A 26,498-nucleotide genomic window follows, 5' to 3' on the forward strand; every position below is an offset into this window, starting at 1 on the left:
AGAGCCACAAGGAGGAGATTCTGATCTATTACATAATTTAAGCACCCTTCTAACTCGATGCTGTCAGCCTGTCGGTCTCTAGTGTTATTTCCATTCTATGGGAAAGTTAAACTGTAAATTTGTTAGAAGAAAACATGGGAAGCCAAGTGCAGTGGCTCAAGCCTGTGATAAGAGCTTCTTGGGAGGTGGAGGTCAGGGAATTGAGGTTTGAGGCCAGCCCAGGCATAAAGGTTTTTGAGATTCCATATCAAGTAGGGCTTGGCACCGTGGCAGGCACCTATCATCCCCAGCGACACGCAGAAGTGCAAGCAGGAGGACTGCAGCCCAGGCTTGCCCAGACATAAGTGAGAGCCTACCTTGAAAATAACCAGTGTTAAATGGGGGTCAAGGGAGTCCTTGCCTAGCAAGTGTGGGCCCTGAGTTCAAACCCCAGTACTGGCAAAAATAAGAAAATGGATGAGCTGTGAATATATTATGAAATTAAAATATATTTGATTACATTTATGCAAAATTCTAGAATAGGAAAATTCATAGAGACAAAGAGTGTTTTAATAGTTACTAGAGGCTGAAGTGAGAGGAAAATGATCAGAGACTGCTAAAGGGTATGGGGTTGATAAAAATATTCTGAAATTAGATATTGTGATAGTTACACAACTTCGTGAATATACTGAAAAACAAGTCAGTTATATACTTTACAGAGTATATTTTAGGATATATAAATTCTATCTCAATAACGAAGAATATAGTTATATGGCAATATTAATACTTGAGGTCTATTGTCAAAGATTGTGACTTAGATGTTTCTCATTAATGTTTACCACCCAGGTAATTCTAATGTGCTGGCATATTGGAGAACTACTAGAGTTTCCTGTCACATCAGATCCACTGAGGGCAAGAACAAGAGGCAAGTGTCTCATGCCATTTCCTACCAGAGTATCTGTTAATCTACATTGAGGCAGGATTACAAATAGGTCATAATCAGAATTCATGTGACATAGAAACTCTTTGTCCTAAGATTTCACAGTCTCTACCCATGTGAAAACACCTGACCGCTGAAGTAGGTTTTGCTACCATCCTTTTTCCTGAAAAGTATTTTGCTAAGGTTTTAAGTGGTGGCAGTGTGCCATTCTCTACAACTATATCAGACAAGACATGTGTGGAGGTTAAGTTTTAGGAGGACAATTTCTACCAGAAGATGACTCTGATGAAAGTAGAATTTATTTTCACAAGCTGATGTATATTAGGTCCCAAGAGTAGTAAGCTGACTCCCAAATACTCATGATCTCCAGAAAGATTCCAATAAGTCAAAACTATATTTTTTTTCCTTTGAAAAAACTGTCAACATCATTAGAGAACAAAAAGATAGAAAGAAAATGTGTGTTGTGATGTTAAAAACTTGCAGCATGTTATCAATGAACAGGACCCAAAAGCCAAGAGACACTCAGCTCTAATGTAACTCCCTAGCTTATCCACTTTAAAAACACTTAGGGTTCAAAATTAGGATTGATTTAAATTCGCTTTTCTCTTTGCTATTTAATGTATGGTGTCCATTAAGTGTTGGGAGAGATTAGTGCCTTTACTTTCATACATTACCTTATTCATAATGGCAAATAGAATGGTTCAAACCCATCTACGTATAACATAAGAACTTAATGGGGCTGCCTCCAGTCACCATTCACTATTCATTTAAAGTTTCTCTCTACTATATATATATATATATATATATATATATATATATATATATATATATATATATATATATATATATATATATATATATAAAGATATAGCATTGCACCTTGGCCTAATTAGCCCTACAAGTTTGCATGAATAAAAAAACACATTGTGTGTGTGATTTTAATAATTATAAATATGTAATTTTCCAAAACATGGATGTAGTTTCAAAACATAGCTGTTTGTGCCAAATTTCTTATCTGATAGGCATGATATTTAAAAAACAGATCACCCCTTTTTTCCTTCCAAAGATCACAGAAGTTGAGTTTTCCTAATTTACCATGTCCCATCAACAATCCTGTATTCCTTAATGGGGTAGAGAATATCTGGCCTGAGAAATCACTTGGCACATGATGGGACAGACAGATGCTTCTCATTGGCTCATGGATGCTGCAGGCCTATCTCCCTATATTGGTAGCTTTGTATGAATACGTTAGAAATGTCTAAATGGCCCTTTGCAGGAAAAGTTCCCTCCCCACCCCCACCCCCACCCCTGCCATGCACCAACGATTTTCCAGAATAAGAATGCTGTAGTAAATTATATTTTTGAACCCAGCCTTTGTGTAGATATATTACTAGTAATTTCAGCAGACCATCAGAGGAGGGGCTCTTACCTATACATGTTTCATTAGTTGCATGGGCAGAGAAGCCAGGAACACAGCTGGAAACACAGAGGCCATTCTTCAGAACAAATCCATGGTCACAGAGATGACAACGGTTCCTGTGGCTGCACTGCAGGCACCCCCTAGGGCAGGCTATCAAAGAGGGGACATTAAGTGAGGTACAACCAACACACAGACCCTCAGCTAAGACCGCCAGGGAAAGAAAGCACAGTAAAAAAGAGAATTCTGGCAATTTCCATGTAGTACTACGGAGGCTACTGATCTACCCTCAAGAACAGAGCGGTCTACTCTCCATTTTATATCATAAGATCTTGAGAGAATGTACATGGGTGTTTTGTTTGAGAAGTTAACTGCAACTAATTGTAAAAGAGAACATTTATAGTGATTAACAGCAAAGGCTCTTTTCTTGGCATCATTCCTTTTCTACTACTTCCCAGCGGTGACCTTGAGCAAGTTCTTTTTAACAATCTGTGCTGCAAATAAGAATAGTAATAGCACCTAATACAAAAATAGTTGGTAGCATTAAATGTGTTATAACACAAAGTGACTAGAAAAGTGCTAGGCACATAGGAAAGTTTCAGTTGTCCTATCCCACTTCTCATTCTTTTTCTTTAATGTAAAAGTGGTATATAGAAGGGTTACAGTTACATAAGTCAGATGTAAGAGTACCTTTAAAAAAAAAAAAAACAATGTCACCTCTTCCCTTGCTCTCTCCCAGTTTTTCCCTCCCTTCCCCACCCACCAGGTGTACAGTTCATTTTCAACATAGTGCCTAGTGAGTATCACTGTTGCACTTGTTCATTGTTTGTCCCACCATCTCTGTGTCCACCCTACCCTCACAAAGTCAGAGAAACAAATAAACAAGACAAAAGGAAAAGAAAATGAATACAGCAGCGAAGAAGTGAAGAAAACCTCCTATTTCCATTTCATGAAATTTATTTTGATAAACCTTATTTTATATGACCAGATGCACATAGCTATTGGGCCGTCATGATCCTCTCCTAAGAATATCCTTCTTTGGTCTCACTGGGTAAATGCCTAGAGACTGTATAATTTATTATGTCCCAGTGTATTTTTTTTCTTTTACCATCCAGTGTGTTACTTGTAGACTTATAGGCACATTTTAGTTACCAAAAATGAGGGAAACCATATAAACTACATTTCTCTGGGTCTGGCTTACTTTGCTTAATATAATTTTTTCCAAGTCTTTCTATTTCCTTACAAATGGTACAATATCATTCTTTCTGATGGATGAGTAGAATTCCATTGTGTGTGTGTGTGTGTGTGTGTGTGTGTGTGTGTGTGTGTGTGTGTAGTAAACATTATTGTAGTAGTAATAGTGGTATATTGTGTATTTGTTTGTGGTGCTGGGGATTGATTCCAGGGCTTCTCACTTGTTGGCCAAGTACTCTAACACTTTGAGCTATAACCTTGGTCCTTTTGTTTGTATTTTGTCATTGAAGTAGCATCTTACTAATACAGCCTAGGCTGACCTGAAACTTGAGGTCTTCCTGCCTCCAAGTAAGTACCTGGGATTACAGGTGTGAAGCACTGTGGTCATATTTTAAACACACAAGGAAGATATCTATTTAAAGAAACATAGGAATCTTTAAGTTAATAACCAGCTGTGAATTGATGGCATCTGACCTAATTGTTTTTACTTCTATTCAGTTCATTTATTTATTTAGTTTGTTTCTATTTAACAAGGCTGCATAGTACAGTTTACAGGGACCTGAAGTTGAATCGTAGATGGTGGGTTTATTATTTGATTTTAAGTTGCCTTAATTAACACTGTCTTTTTTCCCATTGTAAAATAGGATTCATGGTGTCTGTTGTGTTTTACCAAGACATTCTGAATAATAAATGAAATAATGCAGGTGAATAACATGGTTATTAAATATCAGGTATTCTTTCAGGGAGTGGTGCGTGGTACCAAGCTGTGATAGACACAATGAGAACAAATGGGGGATTTTCTTGGATGAACCAATAGGCAAGGAGAAAAGGCCTCAAGTTTAACTTTAGTGTAATAATAAAATCGTCATCATATCTCACTAAGTTATTCCCCCAAATCCTCTTCTCCAAGGGTGCAGTGCCAATATCAGGGTCATAGGTGATCTAGTGTATGCACAGAAATCCTATGTCCATATCAAATGGCTGATCCACTCTTAATGGACACCTCACTGCAGTTCAATACAGCTTTACATTCCATAAAATACTGGCTTCGTTTCCATGAAGATCTTTAGGGACAATATTGATTTGTTCAAGAGAATCATTGGGCTGTAGTCCTATATCCTATTTAACCAAGACTTGGTACATGTGCATAGGAAGCCATCAATTACTTAAGCCAAGCTCCTGCTTCCCTTTCAGCTGCTGCTGGCTACCTGAGAATCAGCAGACACGATTTACTGCTGCCTTTACTTCTTCCCAGAGAACTCAGCACTGTCTCAAGTTACCTGTGCATTTGTGCTTTGTATGATCTGCAAAGTACCCCTTGCCACATTCCTGGACACACTGGGCTTCCAAGAGGAGAAATGGTCCTTCACAGCGGGTGCATTCATGGAGACCTTGGCACTGCAGACAATGGCTGTCACAGTCTGAAAGAAAAAGCCAAGGTCAATAGGAATCTGTGGAGCTTTCCAAGGGGACTCTGGGATCTTGCAGGCAGGCAGCATCAGATGTTACGAACCAGTGTGATCTGGTGTATTTAGTAACACACTCTGTGAGGAGTCAGTGAGCCAGGTCCTGGTTTGACAACTACACTTAGTACTGGAGGACTGAGATTAGTCACTCCACATTTATGAATCTCAGTGTTCCCCCTACAAAACAAGAGTGGAAATACTATCTGTACCCCTCCCTGGGGGAAAGTCAAATTAAATAATAAAAAATACTAGAAAAACTCTAAAGTGATTGATAGATATTAGTGATTATTACCACTATAATCTAGTCCTGTCTATCAGCAAGGTTTTTTTCTTTTTAATGTCTCTCTTTTCTCCCTTAGCCAGCCAATTCATCTCTCATCAGTGCTCCTGGGCATACTTTCTGTGACCTTCAGAAGGAGTTTCAGGATCTGGGTATTTTATGAGATTAAATGGAGGCTAAAGAAAGTGCTGGGCCAGAGAGAAGATATGACAGAAGATTGAGGCACTGCAGTGGTTGAATAGTACAATCTTTCCATGTTTTCTAACACCTCAACACACAGACCTCTCATTTAGAGAGTAAGATTACTTAATTTTAAAGGAAATCTAAAAGAAAGCACTATTTTATGTGACTACATAACCTCAAAGTCATCATACTGACATCAAATTTCAGCATGTGTCATAGGAGGGCATGGGGAAAAGAAGAAAATTGCCATGACAACAAAGGCAGCTTGCTGTTAGGAAAGAAGGCAGAACTGGGCAGTTGTAGCCACAAGGGAAATGTACCACAGAGTCCTTATCAGAAATTCAAAGCCTTTGGATTGAGCACAGGGCTAGGCCTGGACACTTACTCTTGCAGAGGCCTGCATCCTTGTAGAAAGATGGTGAACACTGCTCCATACAGACACCATCCTGGAGAACGTAGCCATCCATGCACTGCAGACAGTCTGTTCTTAGAGGCCCACTACACGCATTGCAACTCCAGTCACACTCTAGAAAGAAATTCTGTATCAAATCACCTTCCTGCCTGTTCACCCTCTGTCCTAGCAAGTAATTGAAAAGGATGCTGTCTGCAGATGCAAGAGGTAGTGTGAGGACAACATAAGTGATGTCAGAGACACGAGCTGTGATGAGGCCTCTGCTTGTAGTAGCCTGGGTGTGTCTGTGAGGTTTAGTGTTTCCTAATTATGTCAGACACAGGCTTGAACAAGGAGTGTTCCAAGCTTGTGCCCAGACAGCCTGTCAGCAGGCCTGCCAAAGAGCCAGATAAACTTGGTCGTATTCCAAGGGCACCAGACTTCTTTATTCCTGAGCCATGCCAAGACTTCATGCATAGCCTATCAGAGGGAGTGGCCAACTCACCCCAAATCTAACTGATTTTTTCCAAATGCTCGCCGCTCAATAGGGAAAGAGATGTCAGAGGCCCAACTAAGAATACGTCTACTATCTCCACAATAGATGTGGCAAGACTCCATCTCTCAAAAACTCAGACATCGCAATAGACAAAATTAGTAACATCAGATTTAAAGAAGAATAAAGGAAATGCCCCCAAAGAAAGGTCTTCCTAAAACACTAGAAGACCTCATGTAGGGCAATATAACTGGCTAACTCTCATGTTCCTTTGCTCAACCAGCACCTAAAGGATGCCTGAGGGAAATATAAAAAATGGAAGATGTATATCCTGCTTTCAAGGAGCATGTGCTGCAGTGGGTCTCAATTCTTTTATAACGCACATAATCCAAAGCATTGATGGTAATATAGATGATCAGGCTTAACACCAAACTTAAAAGAGGCAGAGTATCAGGGGTCGGGGCCATGAAAACACTGTTGCTGCCTCATTATCGTTGTTATTGCAATAATCAGAGTTGTACCTGGTGTTATTTTTAATGGCTTAGGCAATTCAGATGCAATTTTAAAACTTATGCTTGAGAGACAATGTTCTAGCTGCTCCTTCACACCTGGCAAATGGGAGATGATAGCACAATTAAATGTGTGGTCTTGAAAGTAAGGCAAGTTGGCTTGGATTTGCTATTTTTTATTTGTATTATCCTACACCTTTCTTAAACCGTTTGAGCCTGAGACAGTACCCGTTTTAGAAAGCCATTATAAAGACTAAATGCAATAATGAAGGTAGGCAACAATTAATTAGAGATGTGGCTGAAGTGGTAAAGCGCCTGCCTAGAAAGCACAAAGCCCTGGCAAACATAGTACCCACGTGAAAAAAGAAAAAAGAATCAGCAAGGGATAGGTATGTAGAGCTCAGTGGTAGAGCATGTGTGAGAAGGAGTTCAATCCCCCTAAACAAATAAGCATCCATAATTTAGCACAGCATCTGGCATACAGTAACAGCTCAATAAATGTGTAGGGTTTTGTTTTGTTTTGTTTTGTTTTTGGTGTGGTACTGAGCTTTAAACTGAAAAGCATCATGCTTTCAAGTTAAGCAAGTACTCCATCACTTGATGATCATCCCAACCTGGTTTGGCCATAAGCCAAAATTCTCTCAATCTTTACCTTCCTTGTAGCTAGGATTATAGGTGTGAGCAATGTTTTGTTTTTGAGATAGGATCTTACTATGTAGTCCAGATCAGTTTGAACTTCAATATGTAGTCCAGGCTGATTTTTGAATTCTTTTTTTTTTTTTTTTTTTTTTTTTTGCCAGTGCTGGGCCTTGGACTCAGGGCCTGAGCACTGTCCCTGGCCTCTTCCTGCTCAAGGCTAGCACTCCGCCACTTGAGCCACAGCGCCGCTTCTGGCCGTTTTCTGTATATGTGGTGCTGGGGAATCGAACCTAGGGCCTCGTGTATCCGAGGCAGGCACTCTTGCCACTAGGCTATATCCCCAGCCCCTGATTTTTGAATTCTTTTTTTTTTTTTTTTTTTTGGCCAGTCCTGGGCCTTGGACTCAGGGCCTGAGCACTGTCCCTGGCTTCTTCCCGCTCAAGGCTAGCACTCTGCCACTTGAGCCACAGCGCCCCTTCTGGCCATTTTTCTGTATATGTGGTGCTGGGGAATCGAACCTAGGGCCTCGTGTATCCGAGGCAGGCACTCTTGCCACTAGGCTATATCCCCAGCCCTGATTTTTGAATTCTTGATCTTCCTGCCTCAGTTCCCAGAGTGCTGGGATTCCAGGCATGAACCCACCTGGATCTGAACTGTTTTCCTTTTTTTAAAAAAAATATTTATTTATTTACTTATTGTCAAAGTGATATACAGAGGGGTTACCGTTTCATATGTAAGGCAGTGAGTACATTTCTTATCAAACTTATTACCTCCTCCTTCATTTTTCTCCCACTTCCCTCCCCCTGAGTTGTACAGTTGATTTACAGCATATTGTAAGTATTGCTGTTGTATTGGTTCGCCTTTTACTCTTTGTCTCTCCATTTTGATGTTCCCCTTTCCTTCCCTAGTTCCAATAAACATACATACAATACCCAGGGTACCAAAATCAGTTACAGTGACATTAGGGGTAACACTATGGGGAAGAAAGAAAAAAGAAAAATGGCATAATTTCACATGGTATGTTGAAAATAACAACAACAAGGATAAACCACTTGTTTCCATAACTTAGAGTTCATTTCACTTAGGATCATCTTATGTGCTCATATGTACAAAGCTATAGAGCTATTGTGATTTGCTAGGAACTGTTTTTCTTAGAGAATACATTTCTTCTTAGGTCTGCCTCCATCTCACTTTGCTACTACACTAAAACAGAGAAAATTCTCACTTGTTACCTTTTCTCTTCCTGGCTAAAATTTTCTGAGTCCTAAAGTCACAGGTAAATGTGCATGATGGTTGTCTTGCTTTCAAGAGGGTTTAGAAAGTTAATCTCATTTATTTATTGGTCTGAATCAGTCCCAAGGGAAAATGACTAAAACAGAGTTTGAAAACTGCCAGCCTAGTTATGAAACCATTTACAGCAGAGAGGATTTGTGATAATCTTGTTTTTCACCACAAACTGACAGCCTCTGGTTAGGAGGAAAAAAATAGAAAAGCTTCAGAGGGCCTGAGCACAGCAGACCACCAAAGTTGACAAGCAAGTAGAATTTCTTGGAATGGAAAATATGTGATTTTGCAGAGCCTTAAAGCTTCCAAGTTTACATGACAGATGTTTGACCTCCATATCTGAGCACTAGCTTCTCTTCCATAGGCAGATGGAAAGAGGAGAATGTGCAGAGACAGGAATGAAGTGGGGAAAGGAAAAGGAATTGAGTTCTACATGTTCTTAACTGTTTTTCCCCTTGCTAATAAGCACTGCCATTCAAAGAAGATGATCTGAATTCCAACCAGTGGAGAACAAGGAAAAATGTACTTAATCCCCTCCCCCTCTCTGTTTGTGTGTGTGTGTGTGTGTGTGTGTGTGTGTGTGTGTGTGTGTGTGTGACTCTGTATCTGTCTCTTTCTCTCTCTGTCTTCTGGTACCAGGACTTGAACTCAGGACTTAACAGTCCCATTTGGATTTCTTGTTTATAATTGGCATTCTACTATTTGAGCCAAGCCTCCAGTCTGGCCTTTAACTGGTTAACTGAAGATGAACTCATGCAGACTTTTCTGCCAGGGTGAGCTTTCAACCACAATCCTTCAGGTCTCAGCCTCCTGAGTAGCTAGGACTACAGGTGTGAGCCACTGACATCCTGCTGGAACTTGTTTTTTGGCAGGATCTCCTCATAAATCCCTTGTGGACAGGAACTATGCCATCAGAGTTATTTGGGTATGTTAAGCAGAGGTGAACAACTCAGACATAATTCCTGATTTCATTAACCTTAGTGTCTAACAAACTAGAGCTGCAAATGTGAACACCCACAGAGCCTAGGAAAGTCATAAACATCTTTGAAGTAAGCCTAGTAGGTAGGATAGAATAGAGAATGGTGGAGAATAGAGAATGGTGGTGAACTGGATGGATCCCACTTCACTCAGCTGGGATGAGAACCATACACTCCAACTTTCTGTCTACAATGGCAATCTGAATCCAGTGTCATAAGGTCTTCTGATTTTTGTTTTGCAAATCTCAAGTTTTCTCTGCTAAATCTTCTGATTTATTTATTGTCTCTGATACTTATTTAATTACTATCATTAATTGTAAAGCATCAGAACATTAGATGGGCCAAACGAAAGAGTTATCAGGGATAGGGAAAATACTTTCCCTAGTTGCAACCAATGGCTGGCACAGGAAAGAAGGTGATCAAAAATATGCTTCATCAGCCAGGTGCCAGTGGCTCACACCTGTCTTCTAATCCTTGCTACTTAGGAAACTGAGGTTGCAATTTGAAGCCAGCCCAGGTAGGAAAGCCCATGAAACTCTTATCTCCAATATTACTCAAAAAAAGCCAAAGTGGCGCTTTGGCTTAAGTAGTTGACTCAGGGACAGAGCCCAGGCCCTGAGTTCAAGCCTCAGGGATGGCAATGTGCTTCACAAATGAGTGAATGAACAAATCTATCCACACACAAATCTATCATCAGAGCAAGTAAATGTATTTGATTAAAGTGTTTCTCAAAGGCAGGGAACTGAGTGGGTAGAGAGAAAAGTCTCTGAGGAAAAGAACACAATGCACAAAGAGCTTTACCTCTGCAGGTCTTTGTGGAGATGTCTAGATAGTACTGTGGGGCACAGCTCTCATACTGGCAATCCCCGAAGAGCAGGACCTTGCTTGGGTCTCGGCAGGAGGTACAGCTGGCCTGTGAATCACAGCTTCTACAGTGTGGGCTGCATGCTGAGCAGCAAGAAAAAGAAAATGCTCAGATGATTACAATGCAGACATGAGCCCTGATCAAACCCAGACAGACACTGTGCAGGAACAAAGCCCTACTCCACCTGCTCTGTCATTATAGCCACAGCGCTCCTCGCTCTCGGTGCAACACAACAGACAGTGTTAGACTCATTTTCCAAAATAAAAGAAAGGTAATCTTGTTTCTCCAAAGGTAAACAGTAAATGCAAGGATGGATTTAAATCTGAGATACCCTGTGATGAAGCAACAAAATGAAGAGTTACTCTAAGACCACTAATCAAGTATTTTAGATAAACACTGTGTGTGTATGTGTGTGTATGTGTGTGTGTGTGTGAGAGAGAGAGAGAGAGAAAGAGAGAGAGATGCTATGATTAAAGTTAGGTAGTAACTATATTGTGGATTGCAAAAATCCCATGTGTTAAATGTAGGACTTAAAGGTTAGCTGGTTTATTCTCTTGTCCAACTTTACTTCTTAGCAGCCAGCTGTGCATTTCAGGCATCTGGGAATGATCCCCAATGGTGGTCCTTGTGTATCTCTTATTTGATAACTTCATTTCTCTATCTACTCAGTATATCATTCTGGAATCCTTGACGCCTATCCTGGTACTTCCTTTTCTTTTGCTCCGGATCTAGTTATTCGTTAGATCCTGCTCATAAATCCCCCAACATAATCCGTGGAGGTTGGATTTTTAAAAAAATTCTTTATTTTTTCCATATCCATCAGCATCTTCTGATGAATTACTACTGAAAGCCTGTTCTGTTTTCCCTATGGCTTTATTCTTGTATTGTTGAAGTTTTGAAGTCATGTTCCCCTAAACTCAATGCCTTGGCAAACACTGATGGCTCACATCTGTATTCCTAGCTATTGAGGAGGCTGCAATCTGAGGAATGTGGGTCGAAGCCAGAATCTGGCAAGAAAGTCTCTTATCTGCAATTATCCAGCAAAAAAACAGAAATAGAGGTTCAATTGTGGCTCAATTGATAGGACACGAGGCTTGAGCAAAAAAGCTAAGGGCCACTTCCCAGATCCTGAATTCAAGTCCCAGTACCAGCACAAACAAAACTACCCAAACTTCCATGTCTTTTTTTCAATATTGAAAAATTCCTGCTCAACAATTCTTCAAATACTGTTCCTTTCATTCTTTCCTAGTACTCATAATGCACATATTTGAGTCCTCTTAATATATTCTCTACATAACTCATATTTAACTCTCTCCTTCTAGCAGCCTTTTGTGCAATCTCCATTCTAGGACAAACCTGTTAGGTACAAGCTTTTATAGCACCCTACATGTTTCTTTCTGACCTTGCAAAACAATTTTTACTGAAGTGGCTATTTTTTAAAAAAACATTTGTACCCTTTAGTCATTAGGCTTCATGAAAGCAAAGGCCAGTTTCATTTTTTTCTTGGCAATATTTGTCAGCACTTAACTGGTTACCTTTCATATTGTAGGGGTATGAAAACACTTGCTACATAAGAAGCCAAATAGTTTGATAACACACAAACACACCTGCACATACAAGTGTACACATGCACATACTATCAACTTTAGTTCAGTCTGAAATCTGCTCTCAATAAATGTCACAGGAAATATACAGAGAGTGACCAGTGAATTTATAAAGTGACACAATGCAGAGAAATCAACTCCCTGTTAAATAAAAAGAAATATATCATTCTTGTTGCACCTACAAGAAAGGCACTGACAAATATTCATTTGAATATGTAGAGTGGTCATTTAAGGCCCTAGGAAAATTCTAGATTGGATTTTCAGATACTTTGGGAATAATTACAAAAGAATATTTTAACTATTGAATGCTTTCATAAGAGCAAAACTTTCATCCATTTTGAGGTTAGCATTTCTATGGTTGGATTTTAATTCTGTCAAAGGTTGATAACACAAAGATGATCTCATGAAAACAAAATGATGTGGGTCTAATACTTGCTGGTAGCTTTCAAGGTGGCTTAAATGCATGCACAAAAGGTAATCCTAACAGAGTATTATGATCAAGGCTCAATTACCTACTTGGGCAATATGTTACTAATGAGTTTAATAGAAAGAAGGAATTCATGCCAATATCATTTATATAGGCCACATATACCTGTATAAGAAAAAGTTTCACCAGTGGGGAGAAGAAGGATTCAGTTATTTTAAGTAATTAAAACTACAAATGAATAAGCAGAGTTCGAGTAAAGTTGTACATTTATGATTCAAAATCCACTGCACAAATACAGGACAAGGAAGACTTGCTTAGACAGCATTCCCCTTAGGAAAACAATCGAAGACTTTTAGTCAGTTAATGACTTGCTATCAGGTAACAGTGTTGCATGGTGACTGAAGATGCAAACTAAGGTCAGCTTAAAGGGAACAGTTTCCATGCAACCTTAGTATCAGTTAGACCTCCTTACTTCCTATGGGCCTAAGAAAGGAGGTCCAGATGCCAAGTCCTCAGTTGGGGGCTGTAGGCCAATCCACTACTTTGATGTCTGAGGGTTTTTTAAGCTTTACTTCTATTTGCCTTTGTGTTCCCGCTTCTTCCTTTGCAATCTCCTTTATGTATAACTGGGCCTCTTCACTGACTCCAAAAAGAAATGGAACTGTTGAGCATTTTCAGTACTAACAGGCTTTATGGAGGCAGTAGACAGATGCGTCAATGTTACACTGAGGAGCAAGTGGCTTCCTCCATCTCTGTCATTCTCTCAGCCATCAGAAATGGCTGTCCTTGTCGCACACACCAACGTTCTGTACACGCCAAAGTCCCGTGGGTCCTCAACTTCCATGTCTGAAGACATATATGTAAGGAGCGCTTGCTGCTCACTATTATATTCGTACTACATGCTCACTATTATATTCGTACTACATGAAGTTTTCGCCCTGATGTACCATGTTGATGTAACCAAATCAGGAATAGCAGGGTCAGTTCTCTAAGGTCACCAACCCCCATAGGAAGTGCCAGGAGGGCAATGAAGAAGGTAACATGTGGGCCGGAAACCAGAAAGGGGAGTAAGGATGTGCTAGCTCCAGCCTTTGTTGAGGATTGAAGGACTCCTTAGATCATGCTTATTCCTTTTCTTTTCTTTCTTTTTTTTTTTTTTTTGCCAGTCCTGGGGCTTGAACTCAGGGCATGAGCACTGTTTCTGGCTTCTTTCTGCTCAAGGCTAGCATTCCACCTCTTGAACCACAGCACTATTTCTGGCTTTTTCTGCGTATGTGGTGCTGAGGAATCCAACCCGGGGCTTTGTTGCTGCTATGCAAGCACTCTACCGCTCAGCCACATTCCTAGCCCCATGCTTGTTCTTAAATAGGCCTGTTGTCTACCACAGATCTGCAAGATGGCCATTTATTTTCACTTAAAGAGCCTGTTGACTCCAGTTCAGCCTGGAGCAATGTTCAAATGGGAAATGGCACACTGAATGTCATACTTCTGAAGGTGATTATGAAAATGAGAATGGAGAATTATTCTCTATTGCTCCAGGGAAATGTTCTAGGGCTTTTCAGAAACACTGATCTGACAACTCTAGCCTCCCAACAATGGTTGTGATATTCTTCCTCCTGTGGATGTCTATGAGGAAGAGTGAGAAAGAATCTCTGCCCCAGGTGCAAGTTTAGCTTAGACAGCCCTGAACCTGTCCTTCAAACCAAAGTACTAATGGCCAAGTTTGTAAAGCTTCATTTATTATAGATTTTTTTTCTAAGTTCATAACTCACCTGGCCACCCTTGAATTTTAGTTAAGAGTATATACATCCTAAGAATTACTAAAATGAGAATCTAGGAAGCACCTCAAATCTTTACTTTCTTTAATAATGTACTTATTGCCTCCTGTAATACTGATGACATTTCCTCAAAATCTCTTTACTGAACAGATTCTAAAATTAGCAGGGAGGACTACAATTGCCTATAATGTTAATCATTTCAAAGCAGCATTGTTTTTTACCTAATAGTAATGCAAATCTCCCAACTTAAAGATTAAATTTATTCAAGGTTAAAGATAATGAAACCTAAGGACTCAGGTTAGTCAATCGGTAATTCAACTGAAATATTTTATGAAATCTATTTACAAAGTAGCATAGCAAATGTTTGCTCAGAGGCCACCCTGTAGCACAGCAAACACTTCTCCAAAGAGGGATATTTCATTGTAGTGTGGTTTTGTCACTTATACCTTATGCAAGAGATGCTATTTCATCTTTCAAAGTTCTTTTTCTGTGATTCTGCATATGTGAAGATCCTTATAAATCCAAGTCAGCATTTCTCTACCCACACTCTCGTGCTCTCAAATGGAACATGCAAGTATTTCATTCCTGTCTCTTGTATTACAGAGCCTACGGGCCCTGGCAGATGGTTGATAAATGCCAAGAAAAGTTTTTGTTACAAAAGTAAAGATAATAGCCCAGTGCTGTGGCTCATATCTAATTCTAGCTACTCAGGAGGCTGAGATCTGAGGACCATGGCTCAGATCAGTCAGACAGAAAAGTCCTGGAGACACTTAGCTCCAGTCAACCAGCAAAAAAAATCCCAGAAGTGGAGGTATGGTTCAAGTGGTACAGGGCCAACCATGAGTGAAAAAGCTAAGAGGGACCTTGAGGCTTTGATTTCAAGCCCCAGTATTGGGGCGCATGCACACACATACACACACACACACACACACACACACACACACACACACACACAGGCATGCAGGGGCTCGAAGAAAAGAAATCTTTTCATTGGTTCAAAAAAGATTTCTATTTCCAGTATTCAATCTATCTTCAGTATTTTGTTATCAACAGATGATGAAAACATGTGAGTTCCATATAACGTTATCAACTGCATCTCAATAAGCTGTAATATATTTCTTTCTGCCGATAGCTATACAAATATTTTATATTGCATGATTTGCCTTTCATTTCTGATGCTAATGATGCTAACAGTATATACAAAGAGGGAACGTCCTCTTCTAGGGAATGTGTCAAGTACCACAGCATTAAAATGTAGGTACGGGTATAGATCTCCTTTTACAGATAAAGAAACTGAGCCCAGAGGATGACTAATTTATGAACTCTGGTAAGTGGTAAATAATGAACTTCAGTCCCTTGGCTGTAGAGTGTCCTCTTCTAGTCACTGGTCTATATAATGCCATAAACATGCTACTTCCTAGAACACAGAATTGAAATATCACAACTGTACTTGCTCACTGTCACTTTCCAAAGAATAACAATTTTTTAAATGACACATTAGTGATGGAAATAAAGTCAGCTCCCTTGGCCTATCACATATGTTCCTTCATCTGTGAAGAATTTCCCAATTTTCTTTCCATCCAGGTCTGCCCTTCCCCCTCATATATCTGAAGTCTTTGTTTGTGCTTGACTCAAGGTAATTAATCACATCCCGACTTACTTGAGAAATAAGACATTTATACATATAACACTTGTGCAAGAAAAAATGACTATGATTGGACAGAAACGGAATGTTTTGAAACATGTAAAGCCTTGCATACTGTTAGTATCACCAAAGACCTGCAGAAAACAAATTCAATATGTGCAAGCACTTAGTCTGCTGACCATCCTAGAGCAAGCACCTCTCTCTGCCTGAGATCAAAGAACTATACTACTGGAAAAAGCCATGAAGATGGGACAGACCAACATTTACATTTTGTAAATGAAATAACTGCAACAGAGAAGTTGAATAACCCGCTTTAGATTATACAGACAGCAATCAGAGAGGCAAACACTTTAGTTAGGTCAATAGCTGAGTTATAAGTGTTAATGGCATCTGTCAGATTAGCTTTTATAGATTAGCTTTTTGCTCTGAAAAAGGTACACGTTACCAGAAGAGAAGGTATGTTCCAAGGCCCCCAGAAGGGCAAGAGAGAAGAGAAAGGTCATTTCAAAACTTACGCTGGCAAATGCGGTTGTCATCAAGGTAATGCCCAGGGGAGCAGGTGATGCTGCAGGTCCCAGTGTGGGTCAGAACAAGGCTGACGTCACATGAGGAGCAGGAGAAAGGGCCTCCACCCTGGCATGTTCTGCAGGAGGGGTGGCATCCTGCAGGGGGAGAAGAGACAACACAGACAGACCATGAAGTCAGCCTCCCTTCCACAGCAGCCTCTAATAAAGGCCCCAGCAAAGAACACTCACTGGGCTTCAAGGTGTGGCTCAAGTGGTAGAGTGCAGCCTTGAGTGAAAAAGCCAAGGGTCAGAATGAGGCTCTGAGTTCAAGCCCCTCTACTGTCACACATGCACACACACACTCATACACACACACACACACACACACACACACACACACAAATAAAGAACAGACCTTCACAAGGGGCCTCCAGTTCTGAAGCCAGCACTTACTTTTACAAGCTCCCCTCTCTGCATAGTGTCCAGAGGGGCAGTGGGGAACACAGTGGTCCCTGAACAGCAGGTGGCGGGCGTTCTGGCACCTCAGGCAGATGCTGCCAGTGTCATGCAGATCAGCTGTGCACAGCTGACACAGAGGATGGCAATCTAGAGAGGATGGAGAAGAGGGAGAAAGCAGGGGTGCGTGTGAGCACATAGCCAAAACACCACAACCACAGCACAGACAGCAGGAGAGTAGCCCAGAGGCAGGGCATGTCAGGAAACTAGAAGCCTGGGACCTGTACAAATCATGTATTTGGAATTTTTAGCAAATGGCTAGGCTCAGCACAATGGTTGGGTTTCCATCCCTTTCCAACTGAACGCCCTCTTCAAGTACTGGGGAACCGTGTGATAGATATTTGCACAGGGATCTGCTGTAAGATCAATACTCCCAATTTCCCTCTTCCTCCCCCCCCACCCCCCAAGCCAGGGCACTCAAACGTAGTTTGTCTCCTTTGGTGCTCCAGAGCCCTCCACACATCCTTTTCTCCATACGGACTTCCAGAGCTGGAGAACCAGTCAGCATTGGGCATGAGGGCTGGGGGCAGGGGGAGGGGGCACCATGGTTCCTAGATAATAAGATTGAGTTGCCAGAAAGTTGTAGTCTTTAAGGAGAGATAAAGTTATAAAGAAATGGTTGTGAGCTGAAAAATCATTTTTATGGCCTGCTATACACCAGTTGTGATTAAAGCTATAAAACAAATTATCTCATGCAGGCAGCACACTCTTGTTCTTTCTCGTATAATAGTCATCCTTTAATAAAGAACTTGATTGTGTTCAGTTGCCACTGTGGGTAAAAACTTCCTCTGCAAAAAAAAAAAAAAAAAAAAAAAAAAAAAAAAAAAAAAAACAAAAACTTCCTCTGCTTTCAAGTGGTAATTACCCTCTGAGTCTAATTCACCACCCTCTCATCTCCAAGGCAAAAGGAAACCCCAAATCTAGAAATACCTGCCAAAATCAAAAGGAGTACAGACATAGGAAAAGAGAAAAAAGAGTTCTGGTTTCAATTGCTAATCCAGGGCCCAGATATCTAGTTTCATTTCAACAGCCAGGTATATAGAGACTGTAGTCACATTCTTTGTACAAAAAGCAAACATCATTTCGATCTTGGGCACCCCCCTCATCAACATGATAGCCTTTTTCTTTACAGCACCCCAGAAGTTTGACAAGAAATGTACTCGCTACCTTACGTATGTAACTGCGGCCCCACTGTATATCACCTTGACAATAAAAATTAAAAAACAAAAACAAAAACAAAAACACCCCATCCTCAGAAATGCCGAATGTTCCAGGCACACACAGACTTCAATTCCTGACCTTTCTCTGAACTTTGGGAGTTTCAAATTACAAGCAGCCTCTTGAGAATATTAGAGATAATTTGTGATATCCTAAGAGCCAAATCAATCCTTATTCCAGCCCATAGTAGGTTATGAAGGAGGTGATGAATACATGGTGGGAAGTGTGAGACAGAGCCCATTCCCCCCATTGGGTGTGGAATGTCAAGCATTTTGTTCTTTCTCCAGTGCCTTTCTTGCATTGCAGAACAACCTAGGTGTGTGAAGTGAAGTTCAAGTAGTTTGGAAAGCTGCTAGAGCAAAAGAAGGTGATCTATGATTACATAAGTAAGCAGGTAAAATGTCAGCCTTGAAAACACCACCGCTTTAAGGCACCACTCGGTGAAAAGTTATGGCTTCTTCGACCTCAAAGCAAGTGTGTGCAGAGCATTCCTGCACTGACAAGATCTGCAGGTGTTCAGTGGTTCTAAAGAGTGGTTGTATCTAACTGAAGCTTTCTCTAGTGTGCAATTAGAGGAATAAAAAAGAATAATCACCAAGTGAGCACTTTGAAGAGAAAGTGGGCAGATCTCTGTGGTATACTGTGGGTATAATAAATGTTTATAGATGTGCCTGTTCTTTCTTGGGGCTTTCTAGAAGCTGCTTAAGTGAGTGTAATTGCATCATGTCTGAAGAAAGCCAGTGCAGGATGATAGCCCAGCAGTCACCATGAAGTCCTCACTATTGCTCCTAAGTCACCACCCTATCCTGCCCACCTGATCACATCCTCTTATCTACTTCACTCAGCACATAGTGCATACAGACCTTCCCTTCATTGCTTTCAACCTTGAACATTAGCTGAACCCACTTTTCTTTCCTGTCTTTTGCTTGCCCAGAATTCTTCTACCTAGTTCTTGGCCATATTCTCAACATTAACCCACCTTTCCTTCCCCATTTCTTTATTCCCTTTCAACCCCAACCACCATATACACTACCTCCTGCCCCTAGAGCTTCTCCTATAGACTTCCCTCTTTTTCCTTCATCATCTAACTGCCTTACCTTTCTAAGTCCCCACCTCACCACTATCTGCCTTCAGTCTCCACAATTCAGCTGTAATATTGCTCTTGAAAAGACCTCCAAGGTCCATAAATGACTAAACCCATGGTCTCACTCTATCTCTTCATCCTACCTGACATCTATAGAACATATGGAGCTTTCACCAGCATTCCTCCATGAAGCCCTCACTGCAATCTCTTGGCCTAACTTATTCTGGTGTTTATGTTCATCCAGCTGTTCTTTTTGGCCAACAATTGAGTGATTAAACATAGGACTACTCCAACAATCCTCAACTTCTATCATCCTAACCATGCCTCAGGATGTCTTAAGCCAAATATGACTGGCTTTGCATATATAGACACCGGACAGTTGGACAGGGTCCAAGAGTTGCAGAGACTGAAATCACTCAGGCTTTTCCTTTCTTTCCAGCACTCCATGTTGAAGCAATCTTATGAAGGCATTGATGAGGGCTGCTGATATAGCTCAGTTGTAGAACATGTATTTATTAGCATGCTCAAAACTAGAACTTGATCCCTAATACCACACATAACTTTTTTAAAATCATCCATCAGTACCCAGGCTTATCACATTTTATGATAGAGCACCCAAAGGCAAATCAGAAATCAATAAGTGACATCTGAGAATATATAATAGTCAACTGTCAGTTGCCCAAAGCATCACATTAATCCAACTTAGTTTACAGTTCTATTTTACACAGGGGATTGTAACTACTAGAGTTCAGATAGTTGAACTTCCTGATTCTGTTAAAAATTTGTATTTATTCAATGGTTTTAAAGTCATACTGACACCGGGCAAGGTGGTTCATGCCTATAATTCCAACTACATGGGGGGCTGAGATGAGGAGAACCGCAGTTCTAGACCAGCCTAGGCACAAGAGCTCACAAGCTAGACATAGTGGTAGCTCATTTTTGTCATCCAATTATGGTAGGAAGCATAAAATAGGATGATTATGGTCTATGCACATGCCTGGGGAAAATGTGAGACCATATCTCAAAAGTAACTAAGAAATAAAAGGGCTGAGGGTTCAGCAGTAGAGCACTTGCCTACCAAGTAGGCAATATTAAATGTCAAATCTTGCAAATAAATTCATTCCAAAGCAACAACAATCTGAGGGGGTTCCCATATCAACCCATTTGTGTAAACCTCCCTTCCCAATCTTGTCGGTACAAGCCCCCACTTTAATAATGCTCTGGAATCCTGCTCTGAGGATTAGTCGAGTGACTTTTATTAAATCAAGGCAAAAAGAATAATAAATTTCTAAAACCTAGGAAATACCTTTGTCCTCAGAGGCCTGAAGTCAAAAATCTCTTTGTAGGAAAAATTCCTTGGGAGATCTCAAAATGAGTAATGACACACAGGGAAGGAAGCCAGAAATCAAAGCAACAAGAGCCCGAGGATTAATACCAATGCTCTGACTTACAACCTAAAAAGTATAGTCCTCCAGGGTAGAACACAGAATTCAGGTATGGCAGGCTACAAGTGGCCAATCCCATTGGGTACCACCATCAAGCTAGCCACAGGCTCAAGCCTGGGAACTGCTTTGATTTGCACAGGAGAGCAGCCAAGTGGGGTTCACACAAGTATCTTGAGGTTTTATATTTCTGACTGCAAAGTAATCCATGGAAGAAAATGTAAAGAGTATTCTTACAAACAATGAATAAACGTAAAAATCATTCTAGGAATGCCTTCAGTGGGTAGTAACTTTTAACTACTGACATTTCCTCAATTTGTTTTATATAATTGTACAGATAAGATTTTTTATATAGATGAGATTATAAGTGTAGGCATATAGTAGTTACTTTACTCAATGCTACCATCATTTCCACATGTCATTAGGGACATTATTTTGGAGGGTCTGACTTGCTTTGCTTAATATAATTTTTTCCAAGTCTTTCCATTTCTTTACAAATGGGGAAATATCATTCTTCCTAATGGAAGCACAGAATTCCATTGTGTACATATACCACATTTTCTTGATCCATTCATCCACCGTGGGGCATCTGATTCCATATCTTGGCTATGGTAAACAATGCTGCAATGAACCTTGTTGTGCTAGTTGCTTTAGTGTGGCCTTGTTTGGCATCTCTTGGATAAATGCCCAGGAATGGAATCACTGGGTCATGGGGAAGCTCTATGTTTAGTCTTTTGAGGAACCTCCATACTACTTTCCAGAGTGGTTGAACAAGTTTACATTCCCACCAACAGTGTACAGATGCTACCACATGCCTGATAGCCTTTGTTATTGTTAGTTTTCTTGATAATGGCCATTCTAACTGGGGTGAGATGAAATCTCAATGTGGTTTTGATTTGCATTTCTTTCATAGTCAGAGATGTTGAACATTTCATTTCTTTGTGTGTCTATTGGCCATTCTTACTACTTCTTCTGAAAAGTCTTTCAATCTTTATTAATTGGTTTTAAGGTTTCATTTTTGGGGGGGCAATTTGTTGAGCTCTAGGTATATTTTAGATATGAGGCCCTTGTCTGATGTATAGTTAGTAAAAATAGTCTCACATTCTGCAGGCTTTCTATTTATCTTGCCAGCTATGTCCTTTGCCATGCAGAAACTCTTCACTTTGAGACAATCTCATTTATCCAGGTTTCTTTGATTTACTGTGATTCTGGATCATTATTGGGAAGTTTCAACCTGTAAAAAAGGAGCCCTGGTGTTTCCTCTACTCCTCCCTGTAATGTTTTCATAGTATTTGTCCTTACATTGAGGTCTTTGATCCATTTGGAGTTGATTTTGGTGCAGGGTGATATAAAAGGATCTAGCTTCAGTTTTGCATGCATATAACCAATTTTGCCAGCACCATTTGTTGAAGAGGCTGTCTTTATTCTATCCTATGTTTTTGGCTCCCTTATCGGATATTAGATAGCTATAGGTCTGTGGGTTCATTTCTGGGCCTTCTACTCTGCTCCATTGGTTCTCAGGCCTATTCTTGTGCCAGTATCAATCTAACTTTTGTTGTTGTTGTTTTTAATTTTATTGTCAAGGTGATGTACAGAGGGGTTACAGTTACATATGTAAGGTAGTGAGTACATTTCTTGTCAAACTTCTCCCACCTTTCCTTCCCTCCAATCCCCCTCACCCCCAAGTTGTATAGTTAGTTTACAACATATTGTCTTGTAAGTATCTCTGTTGCATTGGTTAATCTTTTGTCCTTTGTCTCACCAATTTGGTGTTCCACTCCCCTTCCCTAATTCAGATAAACTGTTTTTTTACTACAGCTTTGTAATAGAATTTGAGGTTTGATATTGATATTCATCGAACACTGTTCTTCCTGCTAAGAATTGTTTTTTCTATTCGGGGTCTTCTATTATTCCATATGAATTGTTGGATTGCTTTCTCTATATCATTGAAAGATGTTGTTGGGATTTTGATGGGTATTGCATTGAATTTGTAGACAGCTTTGGACAGTAGCCATTTTCACAATGCTAATCCTTCCCAGGAACATGTAAGTTTTTTCCATTTCTTTATATATGCCTTGTTTTTTTATTCTGATTTTTAAAGTTTTCATCATAGATATCCTTCACATCTTTGGTTAAGTTAATTTCAAGGCATTTCTTTGATGCTACTATAAATGGAATTATTTTCTTGATTTCAAACTCAATCTTATTATTGGCATAAAGAGAAACTACTGATTTTCATGGACTAATTTTATACCCTATTACCTTGCCATTCTTTCTGGGGTTGTATGGTTTCCCTTATTTATTATGAGTAGATTGTGCCTATAAATTGACAAGTGAATACACTAGATGGTAAAAGACAAAAATACACTTGGACATGATAAATTATTTGGGTCTTTAAGCATTCATACAATGAAACCAAAGAATGATATTCTTTGGAGAGGATCACAAAGGCTCAATAGCTATATGCATCTGATCATATAAAATGATGTTTACTAAAATGAACTCTCCCTTTGTTGCTGTTTCTGATTTTTGTGCCTTTGTTTTGTATATAGATTTATCTGTTTTAGGGAGGGGAATGGAGAGCACAGAAATGGTGGGACAAAGAGTAAACAAATGCAGCAGTGATACTAGACACTATGTTGAACTATACAACTTGTGAGGGAGAGGGGTCAGGAGGGAAAACCTGGGAGAAAACAAGGGAAGAGGTGGCACTGTTAAAAAAAATGTACTCATTACCTGACTTACATAAATGTAACATCTCTGCATATCACTTTTAGAATAAAAATAATGAGTTGTTGGTGTGGCCCAGTGGAAAGGTCCCTGCCTAGAATAAAAATAAATAAATAAAAGGACAAAACAGAAGAAAATATCATTTTTAAGGGCAACCTGATATTTTAATATTAAGCAAGCAAAGAAAAAAAGGCCTTTTTTTCTTGAAGTATAATTGTTTATTTTCAACTTTTATCCGGTTTTCTAGTTAAGGCTATTTGTGCATAAGTCTACCTGCATTCCAGATTATTTCCTAAAGACAATGTTAAAGAAGTAAAATTAAATAGCTTATATCTGCTACTCTCCAAGTACCCATGAGCCACCATACTCATGACTGCAAATGCACAATCTGATCTCAAGAGATAAAGAAGACAATGCCATTATCTCCATTTTATAAATGAGGAAGCTGAGACTCTAAGTGGTTAAGTCATGAGCTCACTCATTTCATACCCAGATTGACTCCAAAGCACCTAACATCTACCAGCACCAGCATGAAAAGCAATGGAAAATTCCTAAGACAGATCATAAATCACTTTCTAGACAGTATCAATTTAGATTTCTAAGATCTTCTCTTTTTTTTGAATAATTACTTATTTACTGTCAAAGTGATGTACAGAGGAGTTACAGCTTCATACATAAGGCAGTGGGTACATTTCTTGTACAGTTTGTTACCTCCTCCCTCATTTCCCCCCTCCCCTCTACCTCTCCCCCCATGAGTTGTTCAGTTGGTTATTAGATTATTTCATTATAAATTTACTGTGGTTATAAAATTTTTAAACAATAAAAAGATAAATGTGATTAGCTAAAATTGTGTTAAATTGGTCATTTGGTCATTCTTTGAGTTACTCATTGTTTTCATGTGTATTTATTTTATTATATGTGAGGCTAAGCATTTAAAAGAAACCTTTTCATTTTTTTGTCGTATAGCAAAAAATATTCACAGACTCTCAGCATGGTGGAGGAAAATGTCTTGAAATTTAGAATGATAACTGGATAGTTAGTATATGTAACCAAATACTATAGTGACATCTCAAGTCCTTTCGTCACTTACTAGGGCCATCTCCCTGAGGACCAGAAAACATAAAGTCATCATGTAGCCCCTGAAAAACATCAAAATCTGACCACAATGATGCCAAATTTGTAAGGTACAGGTAAGGGTAAAAAGAAAAAAAAGAAAAGAAAATGAAATTTGCACTGGAACTCACAAGCTCAGGCCTTCTTCCACCGACATAATCTTTATCTATACTGTCCATCTCCTTACACAATCTAAAGTAAGTCCTCCACCCCAAGGGGAAGAAGGAGCAGAGACCAATGGCTCCTGGCCTCCTCTCTGCGGAAGGGTTAAGGCAGCCCAATGGAATATTCAAGGAACAAGTCATTGAGTGGATTTGATCTGTGTGTCAGCAGGCTGAGCATAAGAGAACCTGGAGGTAGAGGCCTGGCATGAGACCATCCAAAATGTCCTGCTGAAGACAACAGGGATAAGGAGAGATTGTCACAGCATATATAACAGTGGAACAAGCCCAGTCCAGGGGGAAGAGAAGAGTAAATGAGAAGGTTGGAAAGGTTGCAAGAACAGGGAATGCTTAGGCAAAAACCCAGAAACTGAACAGAACAAGATGCTTTCAAGAAACTGAGAAAAGTGCATTATGGCTGAATATAGTAAGAGTCACTCACAACCTTGTTAGGCTTTACTTAGTAAGTCAAGAAAAGACATCTGAATTTTAGCCTACAGGCAATTGGGAATCGGTTTGTGTGTGTGTATGTATGAATATATATATATATGTATGTATATGTATACACATATATGTATATATATACATATATATGTATATATATGTTTTGTCAGTCTATTACTGAGCTCTCTGTGGTTTTATTACAGATTTCAATATGAAACTGTTGCATGAAAAGTAAGTGGGAATACAAAAAAATACATTAAAACCATAGCAGAAAACCAACTTCTCAAGAAAATGCAGTCACTCTCAAAATAGAACAGGAGAAGATTTCTTTCTGTCCTCAACTCTGCTTTAATACTTACTCATCACATACATGCAGAAGCCCCTTCTGTGCCAATAAGAGATCCCAAATGTACTCATGGGGCTTATTCTTGACTAGTCAAGTTAAAAAATATGGTAACATGAAAACTGGTGGCCGGGCATAAAGGTTTTGAGCTATACCTTGGGAGGAAGTAAAATATTCCTTTGGCTTCTTTTTGGGGAATGACTAGGAAAGAACTTTTCACAAACTGTCAACTTCTAAAGTCATTCAGAAATGAAAATGCAATCCAATTTGGCCAAATCAGCAACAAGTAGTAGATAGTTTTTATATAGTTGGTAAATGAAATAATCTTAAAAAAAAAAAAACAACTCCAAGTAAAAGTGTGGATGATTTGGGAGCTCAGGAAAAGGTCAACATGGCTTATACAAGCTGATTTCCAAAAACCTAATCAATCCAGGAAGCTTCTTGGCTGAGTGTGTGACAATTTACAACTGCCTTGTCAGTTACAATTTGAGGTAATGAAGAAAGAAGTATCTCCATGGCCAGCCAATGTTATTAATTAGACAATCTAAATGGAATTAAGCGGTGGTATGGCGGCATTGAGACACAGCAGGAGGTGACTGTCCTAGGGAGCTGCTGTGATACTTGTCTGTCATTGTCATCTGACTCACAGTCCATTCTGTGGACATGCCATTGGAGAACCAATCTGATTTGGAGGAAATTCTTGAGTGCTTTTGGTAGGTGGTCACCCTCCAACAAATAGTGATTCAGACTGTCCTTGGACACACACTAGAGCAGCACACTTGTTAGAAATTACATCCTAAAACTGTCAGTGTCCTCCCAGAGGCCAGCAAAACCCTGAATTAATTCCCCTGTAACCCTCTTCACTCTGTT

At 39.7% G+C, this 26,498-nt stretch overlaps 1 protein-coding gene across 6 annotated transcripts in view; it reads right to left on the bottom strand.

Annotated features, from left to right (window-relative positions):
• The window catches only part of Fras1 (Fraser extracellular matrix complex subunit 1), a 423,435-nt gene that overhangs the window by 145,106 nt on the left and 251,831 nt on the right, over positions 1–26,498 (bottom strand). For 5 of the 6 annotated variants that reach the window (XM_048364090.1, XM_048364089.1, XM_048364088.1 and 2 more), the window contains exons 21-26: positions 17,031–17,183; positions 16,587–16,733; positions 10,554–10,700; positions 5,845–5,985; positions 4,811–4,951; positions 2,349–2,489 (exon numbers count right to left, since the gene is read on the bottom strand). In XM_048364090.1, coding sequence (XP_048220047.1) covers positions 2,349–2,489; positions 4,811–4,951; positions 5,845–5,985; positions 10,554–10,700; positions 16,587–16,733; positions 17,031–17,183 — 870 coding nt within the window. The remainder of the gene's footprint in view (positions 1–2,348; positions 2,490–4,810; positions 4,952–5,844; positions 5,986–10,553; positions 10,701–16,586; positions 16,734–17,030; positions 17,184–26,498) is intronic. The other variant, XM_048364092.1, reaches the window with a different exon arrangement.

This window comes from Perognathus longimembris, chromosome 16, assembly GCF_023159225.1.
Source record: "Perognathus longimembris pacificus isolate PPM17 chromosome 16, ASM2315922v1, whole genome shotgun sequence".
Lineage (NCBI taxonomy): Eukaryota > Metazoa > Chordata > Mammalia > Rodentia > Heteromyidae > Perognathus > Perognathus longimembris.